The sequence below is a fragment of the Pristis pectinata genome, chromosome 9 (genome assembly GCF_009764475.1).
Source record: "Pristis pectinata isolate sPriPec2 chromosome 9, sPriPec2.1.pri, whole genome shotgun sequence".
Classification (NCBI taxonomy): Eukaryota; Metazoa; Chordata; class Chondrichthyes; order Rhinopristiformes; family Pristidae; genus Pristis; species Pristis pectinata.
Window position 1 is genome coordinate 44,355,389 of NC_067413.1, and position 19,178 is coordinate 44,374,566.

The 19,178-nt window shown below is 42.6% G+C and overlaps 1 protein-coding gene across 2 annotated transcripts in view; it reads right to left on the minus strand.

Moving 5' to 3' along the window:
* The window catches only part of LOC127574075 (sperm-associated antigen 1-like), a 102,387-nt gene that overhangs the window by 25,655 nt on the left and 57,554 nt on the right, over positions 1-19,178 (minus strand). For both annotated transcript variants that reach the window (XM_052022719.1, XM_052022720.1), the window contains exon 13: positions 10,640-10,792. In XM_052022719.1, coding sequence (XP_051878679.1) covers positions 10,640-10,792 — 153 coding nt within the window. The remainder of the gene's footprint in view (positions 1-10,639; positions 10,793-19,178) is intronic.

The window sequence follows — 19,178 nt, forward strand, 5'->3', positions numbered from 1 at the left end:
AGATTGGCATATATAGTGGATATATCGTAATGCTCTAATGGTTGAATAAACTCTACAAAGGTCTTACCCCACCTCTGAGTGTGAGAGAGAGGGAGTTGGCAGTGGAAGGCTTGGTTCTTCTATTTTCAGAACCATCAGGTTCTTGGCGAACTGCTTGCTGTTCCTTCAGTTCTCCAGTGGCTGCGTGCCAGTCTGTAGTTCTCAGGCAGCTGCTCACTGCTTTTTCCCTTACATCTTCTCCCTGTTCTTTCACAAATTCTTGCTGTTCCCCCACACCTTCAGATAACTACTGCACTCTCCCAAATCTTTTTCAGCACTTCTGGACACTGTTCAATGCCTTCTTACCGACATAAAATAAACTATCTCCCTGCCCTCCAAACCCGTCAAATTTAGAACCTCATTTTCATTTTTTGAGGCTGTGCCCTGGACTGCTAACTGGATTGACCAGGTTGTAGCCTGTTAGATTGGAATCCTTTTGGCACCAGAATGCAACTAGGGAGGGGAGAGAAGCAAAAAAGAGAGAGAGAGAGAGAGATCTTGGATGTGCAGACAGGAAAGGCATACTGGGCTGTGGGGTGAAAACGCATCTTTGGCTAGGAAGTGGGTCAGGTGTGGGAGATGGGGATTCCTGCAGAAAAGTGCAGACCCAAGACTTCAGGGTGTACAGCTAGAGATAAAATGTGGAAGCGAGATAAGATTGCAGACAGAGGATCAAGGGCAAGCGAGAAATTTGGAGGGGGAGGGGGTAATCGGAAGAACACAAGGAGTGTCTAAATATGCAGAGGGAAGCAAGGCAGCTTCATGGGGCATGGGGGAAGGGGGGGGTTGCATGGGTTGAGGCAAGAAAGAAGTCTCTCCTACTCCCCTGGCTCACAAACAGTGCTGTAAAACCAGCTGCATTCAGGCTTCCCTTCACCTGAGCCTTGGATTACTGGGCCTCCACGCTTTGAAAGTAAAATTGTGGTCAAATTTGAGGAATGCAGTTTAGTTAAAATATTTAGATGATGAACCAGATCTAGAGAGCTGATTATTTGTCCACACCTTAAAACTGAAGATGAAGGCTGGTTAGCATCAGATAAAAGATATTTGGAATTTAAAATCCATCTCCATCTTCTCTCATGAATATAAAATTATGACTCAAAGGAAATCAAACTATGTTATTGCCGTGTAATTCTTAATGTTACTTAATAAATATTAATATAGTTCTTTTCGGGGGAATAATTGATTAAAAGTCATCCGTCTTATCTGGAAATGCATCTATTCAGTCTCTTGCAGGGGACATAAAATTTTTTTATATCTTTAATCTTGATTGAACATGCTAATTTTCATTTCTACCATTCAGTCTCATTTATTACATAAACTAAATGGTTTGTTCACTTCAAGTTAATAGATTTATATACAGTACACCCATATATATTCATTGCTTGGCTTTTACACTTAGAATCATCCTGGCAAATCTTTTTTTAAACCTATTCTAATGTATTGAAATCCCTTTTGGGATAATGACAGCCAGAATTGTCCACCACGTCATTCATCTGTACAAGGTCAGTATAATGTTCTGAAATATGTAATCTAGTGCTCTCCAGGTACAGCTCAGTATTAAATTTTCCATACTAATAATTGTTTCAGACTGATTGGAAGCTTTCATGGTATAACCACAAATTTTTTAACCTCTGTTGGCATAGTTCCTTCAATATTGTATACTTGTTTATCATGAACTTTTCAAGAACACAAGAACAGAAGTAGGCTTCTTGGCCCCTCAAGTTTGCCCCACCATTCAATATGATCATAGCTTATCTCTGCTAGTTACAACTCCTTTTCTGCATTGGTTCTCCATAACCCACAATTCCTCATTTATCTATTAGATAAATATTTCAAATACTAATCTATCTCCACCTTAAATACATCTAATGATCTGGCCTCCACCATCCTCGGGGGCAGAAACTTCCAAAGATTTACTACCCTCTGAGAGAAGAAATTTCTATGCACCTCAGTTTTAAATGACCAGCCCCTTATTTTGTAGAAAAGTCCCTTTGTTCCTATATGTGTTATTTATAAACAAAGATACAAGTGAAGGCAGCTTATATGGACATCATTTTAATCCACTTTCTGTTTTTCTCTACATGCACTGTATGCACACGCATCTTGGCCTTGAAGGGACAGAATTGAGGAGATGGGGACAGAGGGACATACATAGTTGGACATCGTATCTATAATATTTAATATTCTTGTCTATCATAGGGATCAGTTAGGCCAAATAATATAACGTATCTAAGGGGAAAATAGATAAGCACAAGGAAGAGCAGAATAGAGGGTTATGCTGATGAGGGAGATTGGGTGCAGCCTGATTGAAACATTAACAGTATGGAGTGATTAGATCAAATGACCTTATTGCTATGTAATTAAATCCTCTGTCATGTTGACTTTAGAGGCAGCTCCCTGTTACAGAAGCATGCCTGAAAGGAACATAGAAGATGATGTTATTTCTCAGGAAGCCAACGGCTCCAAGCTATGAAATGAATGTGGTTGATGACACTATTTCTCAGGATTCCAGCACCCTCATCTTCAGCCCCATGTAAACTTTCCACAGGTTATTGAAAACATATTGACCTACAATGCCCACAAAGAGATAGAAATGGCAACAGATTTATTCAGGTACAGCTGTCCCGACAAAGTGATCTTAACACTTGCATAGCAATCACCTAGTTAAGTCACATGCTCCCCTCTTGAGTTAAAATCTATATATAGCAACAGACTAGTTTTAAAGCTTCATGCATTACAACATCACCAAAGTGGATCATTTAAGAAACAAAAACTACAACTTGCCATGTTTGTTTATTATTAACTAGGTTACACAGAATTTCAAGTATGTGCAGGGAATGCTCGGGCATCATAATAGCACTTCTGAGTTAAGTACAAAATGTAAGGCATATTTGTGAAGGGCACAGGGATGATATGGCTATATTTCCTACTTAAGAGATGCCATATTGTTGATGGTTTAAGAATTTGGGAATGGGTTCTTCTCTGCAGGCTCTTCAGGGTGTTGCTGCTCCATTTCAGTGTTCTTTTACTGCAGTTGGGGCCCTTCTTTCTCAAAAGTATAGTTTTACAATGAGCTCCACATTTTCTCAATACTTGAAAGTGCAAAAGAATCATTCTGGCCAATGAGATAAAAATGCTGGAGTTTAAACTCAAGATAATTTTGTTGAGATCCCAAATATAATGAGTATTACCTGACAGAGTTGGTCAGTCAGAAACTTATTTTTGAATTTGGCTGATGGTCAAGCAACCATTGCAGTTAATTATTCTAATACAATGCTTCTGTGTCGTGGGATTTCGGCCAGATCAATTCTCCCAGCAGCATTTGAACAGTCAAAGACTCCAAGGGCCTTAGCATTCCTAAAGTAATTAACTTGCATGATATTTATGTAAATATTTTTGGCAGGATTTCCTTTAAGGTCAAAATGTCACAAACCATGAGCACAACATGCACTTACATTTTTTTGTTCACATTTCTTTAAATATAAATTTGGCATGAATTATTTAATTAATGTTAAAGTTGTAAAGAAAATTAACCACACATCCTTCTTTTCTCTGTATTCTGTTCAAGTTTGTAATAGAGTCCTTTGATCACTTCCCTGTCCCCCAGATCTCTTCATCACCACTTTTACCATCTGTGCACTTTCAACTTCTGAAGGCAGCAAAACTTACTTCATTATAATATTCTGTAGTATGAAAGACTTCAGAAGTTTCAAATCTGCTTAATCAAACTCCTAATAGAAACATAGACCCCATTTTTTATGTCATCCTGTTAAAACCTGAGTAAAGATAGTAACCCTGATCACTTTTCTATCATTCTGACAAAGGGTTCTGAATCAGCAAGGCTTATATAATAAATCCTTACACAATTAAAACTGCACTGCAGCTTCCCAGATTTTTATTTGATTTGTTCACTTTTTGGGATTCAAGCATTGCTTGAAAGCCTCCCATTTACTTCCCGTCCCTAACTGCCCTTGAACTGCTGCAGTCTTCCTTGTGAAGGTACTCCCACAGTGCTGTTAGGGAGGGAGATGCAACATGAGAGGCCATTCAGCTCATCGTCCATATCAGCTCCCACCAGTCCCATTCCCTCTGTCCTTGGTTCTCTGTAATCCTGCAACTTGCTCTCTCTCACGAGTCCATTAATTCCCTTTTTTAATTCTTTTGCCACTTACAGTACCTAACACTAAAGGGAAATTTGTAGGATTCAATTAATCAACAAGCACATCTTTGGGAGAGCACCCGCTAGAAACCCATGCGCTCACAGGGAGAATGTGTAAAGTCCACCCAGACAGCACCACAGGTTATGATAAAACCTGGGTCATTGAAGCTGTGAAGCAACTGCACTAACTGCTATGCCACCCCACAGGAGTTTCAGAATTCATATCCAGGGACACTGACGGAAAGCAACATGCTTCCAAGTAAGGATGGTATGTGACTTGAAGTGAACTTGCACCTGGTGCACTTGACCTTTGTGGTGATGAAGGCTGTGGGCTTGGGAGATACTGTGGGAGTTGTCCAAGCAAATAACTGCACTGCAATTTGGAGATGGCACACAATGTAGCTACAATGCACTATTGGTGGAGAAAGTGAATGTTTAGGGTGCTGGATGAGATACCAATCAAGCAAGTTGCTTTGTAATGGATGGTGTAGAGCTTCCTGAGTGTTGTTTGAGCTGCACACACCTAAACAGATGGAGAACATTCCATCATACTCCTGGCTTGTACCTTGAAGATGATGGAAAGGCTCTATGATGCCGTGGGATACCTGGTCTCTGTACGTGTATGACTGCTTCAGTTGAATTTCTAATCAATAGTGACTTCCAGGATGATGATGGAGGAGTATTCAGTACCGGTGAGCTATTGAATGTCAAGGTTAGGTGGTTAGATCCTCTTGTTGGAAATTGTTATTGCTTGGCACTTGTGTGCATTACTTATAGAGTAAGATAATTGGCACATCACATTAACACTATGAAAATCTTTCCTGGTTTCTAAATGCGAGAGATTTGGTACGTGGGCTTTAAGTATTGTATACAATGCATAAACTGCTTATTGTATCTGTGAAGCATCTCCCATGCTGTAAGACTGATTTTCTCTTTTTCCTCAGCTTTCCTTTTCTTGCAAAGAATATGAATTGCACGACCAACTCTAATAGACCATTAGAGACCTTACGTATTCAATAGTGACTTGCTGATCATCTAATGTGACAAATAATACCAGATTTTGGACCCAATGACAATAGCAGTGCTTTAGACTGGCACAAACTATGTGTCAGCACACAGCAGCTGACATCTCTCTTCAGTATGAACTACAGAGCTGTGGAAACACCTCCTGATACAATAATACGCAGATAACCAAAATATTACCTTCCTTATCTATAAACCATTGTGACTCTGCAGGGAAATATAATCTGTTATGCCTCAAACTATCTCCAGAACTCATCTGCTCCATTTCTTCATGCTCCTCCTCCTCCTCTTCAAGCTTTGGGTTTACTGTCAGGAAGTCATAGTGCAGCTATATAAAACTTAAATTAGGCCACATTTGGAGTATTGTGTGCAGTTCTGGTCACTACACTATAGGAAGGATTGGGGGAGGGGGCTTTGGAGAAAGTGCAAAAAAGGTTTATCAGGATGTTGTCTGGATTGGAAAGTATTAGCCATAAAGAGAGGTTGGATATACTTGGATTGTTTCTCTGGAGCCTTAGTGGTAGGTGCTTGGAACACATTGTCAGGTAGGCGGTAGAAGCAGTTATGATTACGATGTTTGAAAGGCATTAAGACAGACATGTGAACAGGCAGGGAAATAGAGGGATATGGACCTTATACAGGCAGATGGGACTAGTTTAGATCAGCATCATGGTCAGCACAGAATGGTGGCCAAATGGCCTGTTCCTGTGCTGTATTGTTTTATGTTCCTATTACCTCCAGATGTGGCTTGGTGTCAAATTTTGTTTGGTAACTATTTTATAAATCACCTCAGGAATTTAACTCTATTAGATACATTATGCAAATTGTTGATAAGGAAGTGTATGTGTCTAGGAAATACATGTTCCTAGACTACAACTTCAATTTCTTCAGAGCTGACTAAACAGGCAAGTAAATATCCTGATTCAAAACCGTAAACACCACCAGAATTGGCATACACACACAAATTTTTACTTCCAGTATGGAAAATGGTTATTCCCCCAGTGTGGGAGCTATCACGGGGATGTATTGCTAATTCATTACTTATATTGCTGTGGTAGTAACCTGAATTGAAAATGGAGCAGGAGAACTAGTCATGTCCTTCTGTCCCCATATGTATATGCCAGTGCCTGTTCTGGTGCACTTTAAAAGGGCCTGGTGCTATTTCCATAAAATTCTGGTGCTGTATTTTAACCCTATTGGTGTAGCAACAGGGGGAAGGAAGAATTTAAAGGAAAATCCAGTCAACTAGTAGAAGACATACCCTGATGGAGATTATCTGTTCTCTATGTTAGGCATGTTTTGATACCAAAATGGACATCTATAAAAATGGAGGAAGACATATTCTAGTACATGAACATTTTCTATGCATTTTCTAAGCAACTGAGGCAAAATTTAATTTGACATTATCAGGAGTACTGACTACTCAATTTTACCTGTGCTTATATATCTTAACATTGTCTGTATTTTAAATTCTACACTCTGGATGACTGCAGTGTAAGACATTTAACACTACACAAGGCACCTACCTACACAATAAATCACATAGAACTGAAGGTCTTCTACTTCAAAATATTTTAAAACCAAATTTTATAGGGTTAATTTTCAATTTTTTACCAAAAATGGGTGCAAAACTGATGGTGCATCAGTTGCTCTTGCCTAATGGCTATAGCAAGAATCTTATATTTTATTTATTTTCAGAATGCTATTTAGGAATTTTGAGCAGCCTGTTAATTAACAAGGGACAAAAAAATCCAATGACTCAAGCATGGAGCCCCACCAGTGCAAGTTGGTGAGTAAAGAACAACTGGTGATTTTAGGAAAGGGTACTATGGTGGTAATTTTTGAGCAGAAAGGAGAATTCATATTCGTTCTGACCTATATTTACCCAGGAGTGTTTACTATCCACAAGCCTACTAAATGATGCTCATTGATTTCATCAAATTTTGTACTGTTTGCACATTGCCTCCTTATATTTGACAAAATATGTCTAAAGACAATTATTTCTTGGAGACTATTAAAAACTGAGACTTCAAATGTGGATAAAATTAACCACATTGAATTTTTTTTACATTCTTTCTTGTGGTACAATGACTCACAAGTTCTTGCAAATGGGATGGTGGAAATAAGTAAGTAACATTTTTAAATGCGGCAAAATGCTAGATTTTCTCAACAGGCTACTAAATAGAATACAGTGCCAAAGTAATTGGTTATATTTGGCAGATTTGTGGAGAAAAATCATGAATAGTATGTGTTCTTTTGAGCAAGGGAAAGAGAAATAACAGTATTTGAAAGAGGGAGAAATTACATACAAGGCAGAAATTGGCTTGCAAGTCCTATGTTCATGTTAGGAATATACCCAAATGTTTTGCCTTGACTTTGCAATCAGTGGTATGGCAACACATCATATGCAATCCCCAGTGGAAGTAAGGTGCATATAAAGTGGATGTCTAGCACCATTTTAAACAGAGAAAGGATGAATGAATACAAAAAATATGGGGACAGAGAAAGAAATAGAAAGAAAAATAGCATCAAGTCAAATTGACAATGTATGTGTTTCAATACATTATCTTGGTACACGACAATAGTAAAGCAATTACCAATTACCATATGTGGCCTAGGCAAGGTGACAAAGTGTGGCGATTCTGGATGGCGGACCTCATTCAGTAAGATCCAGCCCAATATTTACATCACTTACAGTCTCATTGCTAAGTGCCACACTGGGCCAGATCTTGCTGGACCTTTGGATCCTGGAATAGTCCAGTACTGCTGGAATAGTCTCACTGCTAACATGGCCTCAGACAGCACACTACAAAGGCCCCTTTCCCAGAATTCAAATAACTGACATTGACAGGGGGCACAGCTAGGGTCAGAGCCTTGCTTTGTGTCAAAAATTTAATAGTTTTTAAAACAGTCTATCTTTCAGACATAAAAAAATAAAATTTATGCAACAATTTAAATTAATGAAATAAGTTACAAATAAAGTTATTTAAAATACAAATCTTCAAAATCGTTAAACTGATGAAAAAAAAATCAAAAAAATAAAAACACTTCATTCCACAGGTCAATAAGGAATGAACACACCAAAATGTTAGGATGCTTGGATGCACGTTGTGATATTGGTGGGGGGGGGGGGGAAGGAGGTGGACTGAGGCATCTTAAATAATTCTTTTCTTCCTCTGATCCCAACAGGAGATTCAAAAAAAGTAGGGGTAACCTTTTGGGTCTCTTCTGGCATGTTGACCTTTTCAGGTTCATTACACAAGCATTTGGTTAAAATAGCAGTCTATGCCTGACCACCATCCCTCCCTCCCTCCTCCCCCTCCCCCCCCCCCACCCCCCACCACCCCCAAGTTTCCTGTAGGTGTAGACTCCTCGGAAGAGTATATTCAGCAAGAATTTTCTGTCATTAATTCCTCTGACGTACAAGGCAAACATAGCAGTAAGTTGACACTGGGGAATCTGCAAAGTTAAGCACTGGCCCCATCTTTAGCGCCACAGGTCTGTGCAGAAGCAGTCAAGCAGTTCCAGAATGTCCCAACCACAAAACAACTGAAAAAAATCAGTGTGTTTAAGTCATGCTCTCTGGCTTAGCCGATTACAAAACCTGTCAAAATCTAAGAATGTAGCTGAATCTCTTGAAAGACATTTTAAAATAACTAGAAAAGTTAAAATGAATCAAAATTTTTTAAAACTCAACTATCACAGCTTTTCCTCCCCATTTAAAGGAATGAGAGTTGCTGTTTCTAGGCCAGTGTAACCCAGTGAAGGTTCAGCAGGCAGGTTCCTCACCATAAAAAGGTCATGGGTTGGGTGATTCAAGGCTACAAATAGAGACTAAAGCTGACAAATTGCACTACTAACTTTTAGTGGTATTAAAACTCCATTGTGGGCTCCTTAATACCATTTATGAAGTTGCAAAAAGGTGAGAATCTTATTTGTTGTGTTCATGGGATAGTTGTCAGGTTACCCTGTGTAACACTGTGCTATGCCATTTTTAACTTTATGTTCTTTATTGATCTATTGTAAGTTCTTGTGACTGTCATCACTTAGTCTCATGATCTGCAGCCAGCTTTTACCACAATACAAGCATTGTTCTTCCAGATACAGGGAATTTTGCTATTGATTGACTAGATGCTGCAATGATCAGAAAGAATTATGAGAATGCTCTCAGTGGCACCTAGACAGGCTGCTAAGAGCAGGACCTGCAGGTGGGCTGTGGAGATCTTCCAGAGAAGGAGTTCTTGGGATGAGATTGCCAGGGAGGTCACTGTAAGGACAAGACTGTAATCTCGGAAAACCTGAACTGTAGGGAAGCTTGCAATGCAGGTAAATCTCGTGTCATGTGGGCTGTAAAAAAAAACAAATAAAGTCTGCTCTCCATGAGAATGCAGTCTAGGTGACCTGCCTAATAAAGCTGTGATCACCAAACTTTGGCATCTATCAGCAGCAGCCTGAAATAAAATCCTGAGTTTGAAAACAGAGTGTAACTGTGATTTTGCCCTCCGTGTAAAAAGGCGGTCAAGGCTACGAGACAAGACTATAAATGAGGTTTTGGGTGGCTAGACATCTCGGTAAGGAAAAGGATCACAAATTGAGTGTTGGCATGCAAGTAGCACAATTTCAGAGGAAGTTGGGTTTGTGAAATGTAGTTATTCTATGAGTAAGTTGGAACTTGTATTTTTTTTAAACCAGTGAGGTTAAAAATTGCAATGGAGACAAATTTTGCATTATTGCACTACAGCTGATGAACCTTGGGGGAGTTTTACACTGGAAAAAGGGTATTAGGACAGATGTAAATCCGGCAAAAAAGTCAGGGGCTAAACTTTCCAATGTGTGCTAAGAGATACAGAAAGTGTTGCTATATTGTTGTACTCCAAGTTAACCAGATTTTCAACTGCACAACACTACTTTGAACTGGAGAAACAAAAGACTACAGATGCTAGAGTCTGGAACATAAGTGCTAGAAGAACTCAGCAGGTCAAGAAGCATCTGTGGAGGCAAAAGGGATGTGTCGACATTTTGGGCTGAGACCCCACATCAGAACTGGGGCAGGGGGAGGGGGAAAAGAGGAAAGATGGCTAGTATATAGCAGTGTGGGGGAGAGGTGGGACAGGAGCTGGTAGGTGATAAGTGGTACCAGATGAGGAAGGGAATGATGGGCAAATGGAGCCTGCAGGAGGAGGGGGAGGAGGGATGGAAAAGGTGAACAAAGGGAGAGAGAACCCGGGTGGACTGGTGGGACTGGGGAAGGAGCTGTGGTTTATCTGAAATTGGAAAATTCAATGTTCATACCACTGGGTTATAGGCTACCCAAACAAAATAAGAGGTGGTGTTCTTTGTGTGAAGAAATTTCTATGCCAACAATGAAAATAATTGCCTAAAATATTTACATTTATTTAATACAATTGTTCCTACCTGTTGACACTGTCATTTGCAACCTGGATCCTATTATCTATCTGAAGGACTGTTTTATAATCCACATAAGCTTGTCGATATCGCTCTAGGGAATCGTAGGCCATAGCTCGTCGCAAAAGAGGCTTTATAGAAAATGGTTGCAGCTCCAAAGCCCTACAGAAGTTAAAAAAAACAATTACATGATGCTCTCAGGAAAGAAACAAGCCAAGATGTTCATATTGATGCGCCACACCATCATCCTCCTACCCTTCATTTAACCTTGTAAACGCACCTGTCTGTTATTTGCTCTTTCATATACTTGTCTACCCAAAATATGGCCTTATTTAAGATACTTTTCCCCTCTCATGTTTCCCCCCACCTTACCCTTGATCATCTTTCATTCCCTGTCCTATCACTAGCAGAGATTCCAAATGAATCTCTCTATCACTCTTCATCAATCATGGAGATTCTCTCCCCACACTTATTTCTATTAATTATCTTTCCTCACTTTCTGCCCTGGTGAAATAAGAGCTGTAATACCTTTTTAAAACCGAAAGTTCAATGGTTATTAAAACTAAAAGCCTGTAAAAATTATATTGATTAAAACAGAACAGACAATCTATATGTTTTTTTGGGAACATGTACTATTTAAGTTAAATAACAACTAAATAAAGTAATAGCTTTGCCTAATTTATTAATAAAACTTCTCTTTAATATCTATATTCCCTTTATGTTTTAGAAAATTACTTTCTTTTTGCTGGTTTCCACTTATTATAATATCTTTTACCATTTCTGGGTACATTTCTCAGTCTGCCTTTCTGCAGATTCTGTAATATTTTCTTTCCATTCCTAATTAAATCTCTGTAGCTTGTGTACTTCTTTCATTTTCCCCTTCTTTCTTTTATTTTTGCATATGATACTTTCTTGTCCTCCTTTCTGTTTACTCAATCAATCTCCAGTTCCGCCGGTGTTCATCTTGTAAGCTTAATCCATTTTGCCACATCTATTCACCCTCTGCTTGTTTCTATTTTCCTGCTGTTTTGTCACTTTTCAATGCATTTAATTAAATGCACAAGTTCTTTTGCATCTTCATCAACTTTATTTCTAACCCACTATTCCAGCATTTTCAATCAACTCTTCACATCCTCCACCTCCTACTCCCCTTGCCTGAAGTAAATACACACAAGAAAACAGGAGCAGCAGCAGGCCACTCAGCCCCTCGAGCCTGTCTCGCCATTTAATATGATCATGAGGAGGCCTCACCTCCTCTTTTGTGCCAGCTCCCCATAATCCTCAATCTTTCAAATATTTATCTATCTCCACCTTAAGCATGTTTAATAATATGGCCTTCACCACCCTCGGGGCAGAGAATTCCAGAGATTCACCACCTCTGAGAGAAATTTCTATACACTTGTTTTAAATGACTGGCCCCTTACTTTGCAGCTTTGTTCCCTTGTTCATAAGGTTTGAACTTCTTTTTCAGAGAAGGATTCATGCAGACAAGTCAAACTTTCTCCAGCTAGTCCCATTGCTTCAATTTTCTGACCCAGGTGTCTATGAAAACCTGGATGAAATGCCCAATGTTTGGAATCCAGTTCTCCTTAGCCCTAACCTTAAAACAGCTTCCAATGACTTCCCTTTCATTAGCCAATCCCAGATTGACCATAACTTGGTTCCCTGCTTAATTTCCCATCTTTCTCTAGACTTCTGCTAAAGTCATAACAACCCGACTACCATTTGCTCTACAATTGAGGGCAAGCCAGGCTTCATTGAACAGACACCAATGCTCATGAGACTCTGAATTCCAATCAACAACATTTCCCATCTGAATTAGGTGCATGCCTCAGTTACCTCTAAATAAAGCATCCAGCTTTGATAGCAATGGATGTGAATTGAGTGGCCATATGGCAGTAAATTTAAAGATATAATTTTAAGAGTGCTATTTGAAGGTAGGGGGAGAGAGGGAGAGATTGTAAGAAATAGTTTTAAAGGACTGAAATAAGTTGATTGGAAGTTCTACAATGGAAAGTGTGGTAAAGAGAGCAGACATAAATTGAAGGAAGACATAGAAGTCTGGAGAAGATTGACAGATGCCACAAGGCCATGGTGGGGCATGTATTCGTATATTAATAGTCTGGAAATGTACAAGTAGCCATAGTAAGCCACTTAAGGACAAATGGTAAGTATTATGTGCCAAAGTAGTAAGATTTGACACTCCTAAGGCACTGGATTTCAGCTGTCCTGTCCTGTGTTGAAGACTGAAGACTAATATGCTTATGTAAATGATTTCACAAGTCAGGATCCTGCAGTCAGGCACTGGAGGATGATGGGATTCTGATCCCTTTAAGTACAGTTTGAAAGAGCATACTTGCACATGGTCCATGTTTAACTATGTTTACTTCCATTCTTGATTGACTGAGAATGATTCTGGCTCCCTCAGGGCAAACCTACATTGAAGCAGGAACTTTAGAAAGGCATAAGGTCCCTTACTTGCTTATGGAAAGGACTTAACACTTGCTGCAGTGAACAATAAAAAGTGCTCTTTAATAATCCCATACAATATGGCAGTAGGCATATTCTCCCACCCCCACGCCCAAACTGGGTATGTACTTATTGCCACCCATTTTGAGGCCTTAGTAGGCTGCACAACATCTAAAAAGTGGGAATTGTGTGGCTCAGTTTTTCAGTTTGGGAAACAATGTAGGTTATCAATGGGGGGAATGGTGGACAAACAAGAATTGCTTAGGAAAAAAAAGGAAATGCAGCAGAATGTTGGACAACTTAGTTTATGATGGAAGGAGTTAAGCCTGCAAAGAGACCAGCTAGACATACGTGACATACCTCCATCCTAAATATTTTCATTCCTTACCCCCTTATCTATTCTCATTTAATTTCAATGACCACATCAAATTGCATGTCACCATTTCCCCAGTTGCTTAATTTATTTATTCTTCCAGCTTCTTCACAGTTTACTTATGGTCATTTGTTAACTTCAATATACTCTCTTCAAAACTTTAAAAAAAGAGTAATTTATCAATTGGTTAATCTGCTGATTGCAGAGTGTGGTTTGCTGAGAGACAATACTTGTTGGTCTGTCAATATTCCTTTAATCTTGACTTTCTGTTCCAAACTCTCAACTAGTTCCCCTCTATCTAGCATTTCAGTGACTATCAAGGCATTGGATATAATCTACATTTCAGAAAATCATGATCCCATTCCTTTGTGATCTTAAATTTGATCACTTACTCTATCAAAGATAATGGATTCTTGAAATTTTCCCATGTGACATTAAACTCTTGAGTATAAACCCATAGTCACTTGATATGTTCAATTGACAACAAAGATGTAGGCCTTTAAAGTCATTAAACACTCCATGGTGTTTCACAGTGACAATTTCAAACAACATTTGATCAAGCATGCACAAGAAGCCAGAACTAGAAACACACAGAGATCTTACATGATTGTATGGGTGCAGAAGGTAGAAGATGATCTCACTTTTACCTATCTCATGTGATATTTGAAAGCAAAAAAAGAGAATTTTAAAACTGAAGTATTGTCAAACAGGAATCCAATGTAGGTTAATAAGCACAAGGTTGATGAGTGAACGGACCTTGGTGTGAGTTGGTGCAGAATTTTTTACGAGCTCCTATTTATGTAAGGTGGATGATGGGATGTTATCCAATCAGGATAGCAGTAATATAATCATCTACAGGTAACAAAGTAGTAGATGAGGGCTGTAATAGCAGATCAGATGCAACATGGATGTAGCTACTCTTGGTGATAGAGTGGCTGTGTGTTTGTAATCTAAGGGTCAAACATGACTCCAAGGTTGCAAACCATCTAATTCACCTTTAGACTGTTTGATTCTTTGACTTGGGTGTAATATTTACCATTTCCAATCCTGTGGACATAGCATTAACTTCTGTACTCATGCTTACCCAAGTATAATACCTATTCATTTTAAGATTTTAATGCCTAATTGTGAATATTCTTTAATCATTAGATATGAAGCAAATTAGTTGCTGCTTATTGTTGGTTACCTTATAATGGCATATAACACTGAAAGAATGCCAGTTTCAGCACCATAGAAACACCAGCAACATCATACACAGAAAACACAGTGATTGATGAGATAAATTAGGATAACCACTCCAGGCTAAAAGAGGAAAGCAGCTCCATTTTATGACAATAACAAACACCTCTGACCATGTTTTGGAATGGCAACAGAGATGGGTCACCACATCTCGTTTTGCAAGTCAATGATCTTGGCTGTCATTGATGAAATCAAATTACTCTTCAAGTTAAAATATACTGTCTTGTAAATTCAATGTAGAATATTAAGCCTTACTGAAGGCGAAAGAACACAAGATTTGCATTATAGTAAATATTTGCTAAGAAAATATGTATTTAAAGTATATTTAACTAAATGGTCTGTGAGACCTATCTTTAAAATTTGTGATATGTGGTTGAAATGAAGTTTGCTGCATTTACATTTTGTCAACAATTTTCATACGAAAACATTGAACTAAACCTGTTTCCTCTACTCTGTAGCGACTCACTGTCCGAGCAAGCGAACCGGCTCGGCGGTCGGGTCGCGCGTCGTTGAAGCGGCGAGGCCCAAGATGGCGGTGGGCCTTCGTCTTCCCCGAGCGACAGGGAGAACCCACGTGCCGGAAAGGTTTGATGATGTGGCGTATACATCATTGCCGTTTTGAGTGGGCGGGAACAGGCTCTCTTAAAAGGCCCGCGCAAGGCGGGAAAATAAACCAGTTCTGTTCTGAAACTCTACGACTAGTGTCTTGTGTTCATTCCGCGGTAGCAACCGCTACATTGGTGACCCCGACGGTCCAAACGGATTTTGGATCTGCACAATGGATGACAACGCAGCATCCAACGCAGTGGCACTCAAGCTGCCCACCTTTTGGACGCTTCTTCCCAGCGTCTGGTTTCACCAGGCTGAAGCGCAATTCCACCTTCGGCGGATCACCTCCGACTCCACAAAGTACTACCATGTGGTCAGCTCTCTGGACCAGGAGACAGCCGCCCAGGTTAGTGACTTCATCCAGTCTCCTCCGGAGGGGGATAAGTACCCGGCTTTCAAAGACCTTCTGATTCGGACCTTCGGCCTCTCCAATCGTGAGCACGCCACCCGCCTGCTTCATCTCGATGGCCTGGGGGACAGATCCCCATCCGCCCTAATGAATGAGATGCTGGCATTGGCCAAGGGACACAAGCCCTGCCTAATGTTCGAACAGGCCTTCCTCGAACAACTACCCGATGACATTCACTTGCTGTTGGCTGACGCTGATTTCAACAACCCGCGTGAGGTGGCTGCCCGGGCAGACGTCCTGTGGAAGGCCAAACGCGAGCGTGGTTCGTCCGTCGGCCAAATTGCCAGGCCGCGAGCCCAATGCCCACCTAAACCAGGCCCAGCAACCGGGCGACCACACCACAGAAACACAGACGACGACAATGGCAACCAACTGTGTTTCTACCATCAGAGGTGGGGCGCGGAGACCCGTCGATGCCGCCCACCCTGCAAGTCAGGGAAACGCCAGCGCCAGCTGCCGCTAACAGCTATGGCGGCTGGCCACCGACAAAGCCTCCTATTCGTTCGGGACAAGCAGTCTGGGCGGCGTTTCCTCGTCGATACTGGAGCAGAGGTCAGTATTTTGCCCCCGACCGGCTGTGACACTCGTAACAGGCAACAAGGTCCGGTACTCAATGCCGCAAACGGCACAACAATACGGACTTTCGGTACCTGTACACTTCAGTTACAATTCGGCGGCAGCCGTTTCACCTGGACCTTCACACTTGCCACCGTCGCCCGACCACTCCTAGGAGCCGATTTCCTTCGGGCCCACAACCTGTTAGTCGACCTGCGGGGGAAACGGCTAGTCCACTCCAGAACCTTCCAGACCTACCCCCTGGGAGAAACCAGCCTACCAGCCCGCGCTTGGACTCCATCTTCCTGTCCGGCAACGAGTTCACCAAGCTCCTAGCCGAATTCCCATCAGTTCTGGCACCTCAGTTTACGAATTCTATGCCCAAACACGGGGTGCAACACCACATCATTACCACAGGGCCACCACTTCATGCCCAAGCACGACGACTACCTCCAGACAAGCTCCGCCTGGCAAAGGAAGAGTTCCGTCACATGGAGGAGCTGGGGATTGTTCGCAGGTCAGACAGCCCCTGGGCCTCCCCCCTGCACATGGTCCCCAAAGCCAATGGCGGGTGGAGGCCCTGCGGCGACTATCGCAGGCTGAATGACGCCACCACCCCAGACCGCTACCCCATCCCTCACATCCGAGACTTCGCAGCCAACCTACATGGGGCCCGCATCTTCTCCAAGGTGGACCTCGCTCGGGGATACCACCAAATCCCGGTCCACCTGGATGACGTCCCCAAAACTGCAATTATCACCCCATTTGGCCTCTTCGAGTTCCTTCAAATACCGTTCGGCCTTAAGAACACTGCACAGACGTTCCAGCGGCTGATGGACGTGGTAGGCCGAGACCTGGACTTCGTGTTCATTTACTTAGATGACATACTAATCGCCAGCCATGACTGCCAAGAACACCTTTCCCACCTCCGCCAACTGTATTCCCGTCTCCGTGATTTCGGCCTCACGATCAACCCGGCCAAATGCCAGTTCGGGCTTGACTCTATCGATTTCCTCGGCCACAGAATCACCAGCGACGAAGCAACGCCCCTACCTGCCAAGGTGGACGCTATCTGCCATTTTGCCCGCCCCAACACGGTCAAAGGCCTACAGGAATTCCTGGGGATGGTCAACTTTTACTATCGGTTCATCCCTGCAGCAGCCCGTATCCTGCGCCCTTTGTTCTCGCTGATGGCTGGTAAGGGCAAGGACATTGCCTGGAACGACGAGGCTGCGGCTGCCTTTGTTAAGGCCAAAGATGCCCTGGCAAACGCCATGATGTTTGTACACCCTAGGACAGACGTCCCAACCACCCTCACGGTGGACGCATCCAACACCGCAGTTGGTGGGGTACTAGAACAACTAATCGAAGGCAGTTGGCAACCCTTGGCATTTTTCAGCAGGCACCTTAGACCACCCGAACTGAAATACAGGGCTTTTGATCGGGAACTTCTAGCGCTGTATCTGGCGGTCCGGCATTTCCGGTACTTTTTGGAAGGCAGGCCTTTCACCGCCTTCACTGACCATAAGCCTTTGTCCTTCACCTTCTCCAAAGCCTCTGATCCCTGGTCAGCTCGTCAGCAGAGACATTTGTCCTACATTTCTGAATTCACAACAGATGTCCAACATGTCTCCAGGAAGGACAATGTCGTTGCTGATGCACTTTCCAGACCAGCCATCCACAGCCTGTCCCTGGGTATCGACTACAAGGCCCTGGCTGATGCACAGCAAGCCGACGACGAACTGCCCAGCTACAAAACCGCAATCTCGGGCCTGCAGCTCCAAGATTTCTTAGTTGGTCCTGGTCAGCAGACCCTCCTTTGCGACATCGCAACAAGTCAACCCCGCCCTACAGTTCCTGCAGCCTGGCGGAAATGCGTTTTTGATTCGATACTTGGGTTGGCACACCCGTCCATCAGATCAACTGTCCGGCTGGTCGCCAGCAAGCTCATCTGGCATGGCCTGCGCAAACAGGTCAGAGAGTGGGCCAGGACTTGTCAGCACTGCCAGACATCGAAAATCCAATGACACACCAAGGTCCCGCCACAGCAGTTCGAGCCTACCCGTAGAAGGTTCGACCACATCCATGTGGACCTCGTAGGCCCTCTGCCGGTTTCAAGAGGGGCCCGGTACCTGCTTACCATCGTTGACCGGTTCACAAGGTGGCCAGAGACAACCCCTCTATCTGACATCACGACTGATTTCTGTGCCCGGGTGCTGCTCACAACTCGGATGTCACGTTTTGGTGTTCCAGCCCACATCACTTCAGACAGAGGCACCCAATTTACCTCCAGCCTCTGGTCTGCATTAGCAAACATGCTGGGGACGCAGCTGCACACCACCATGGCCTACCGCCCTCAATCAAACGGGTTAGTGGAACGTTTCCACCGCCATCTGAAATCAGCCCTGATGGCCCACCTGCAGGGTCCTAACTGGGTCGATGAACTGCCTTGGGTCCTGCTCGGCATACGCACTGCCCCCAAAGAAGACCTCCACGCTTCGTCAGCTGAACTCGTGTACGGAGCACCCCTGGTCGTCCCAGGGGATTTCATACCCTCCCTTCGGGACCAAGGGGAACAACCCACGGCAGTCCTGCAAAGACTGCGCGAGAGGCTCGGCAACTTGGCCCCGATTCCCACTTCGCGGCACGGTCAAGCCCCGTCCTGTAAGCCCAAAGAACTACGAGACTGTAGGTTTGTTTTCGTTTGCAGGGGCACACCTTGGGCACCGTTGCAACGACCATATGAGGGGCCGTTCCGAGTCATCAGGAATAATGGGTCCACCTTTATTTTGGACATTGGGGGCAAGGAGCAGGTCTTCACGACGGACCACCTCAAACTGGCCCATTTAGATCTACAACAACCAGTTGAGGTTCCAGCACTGCGACGCAGAGGC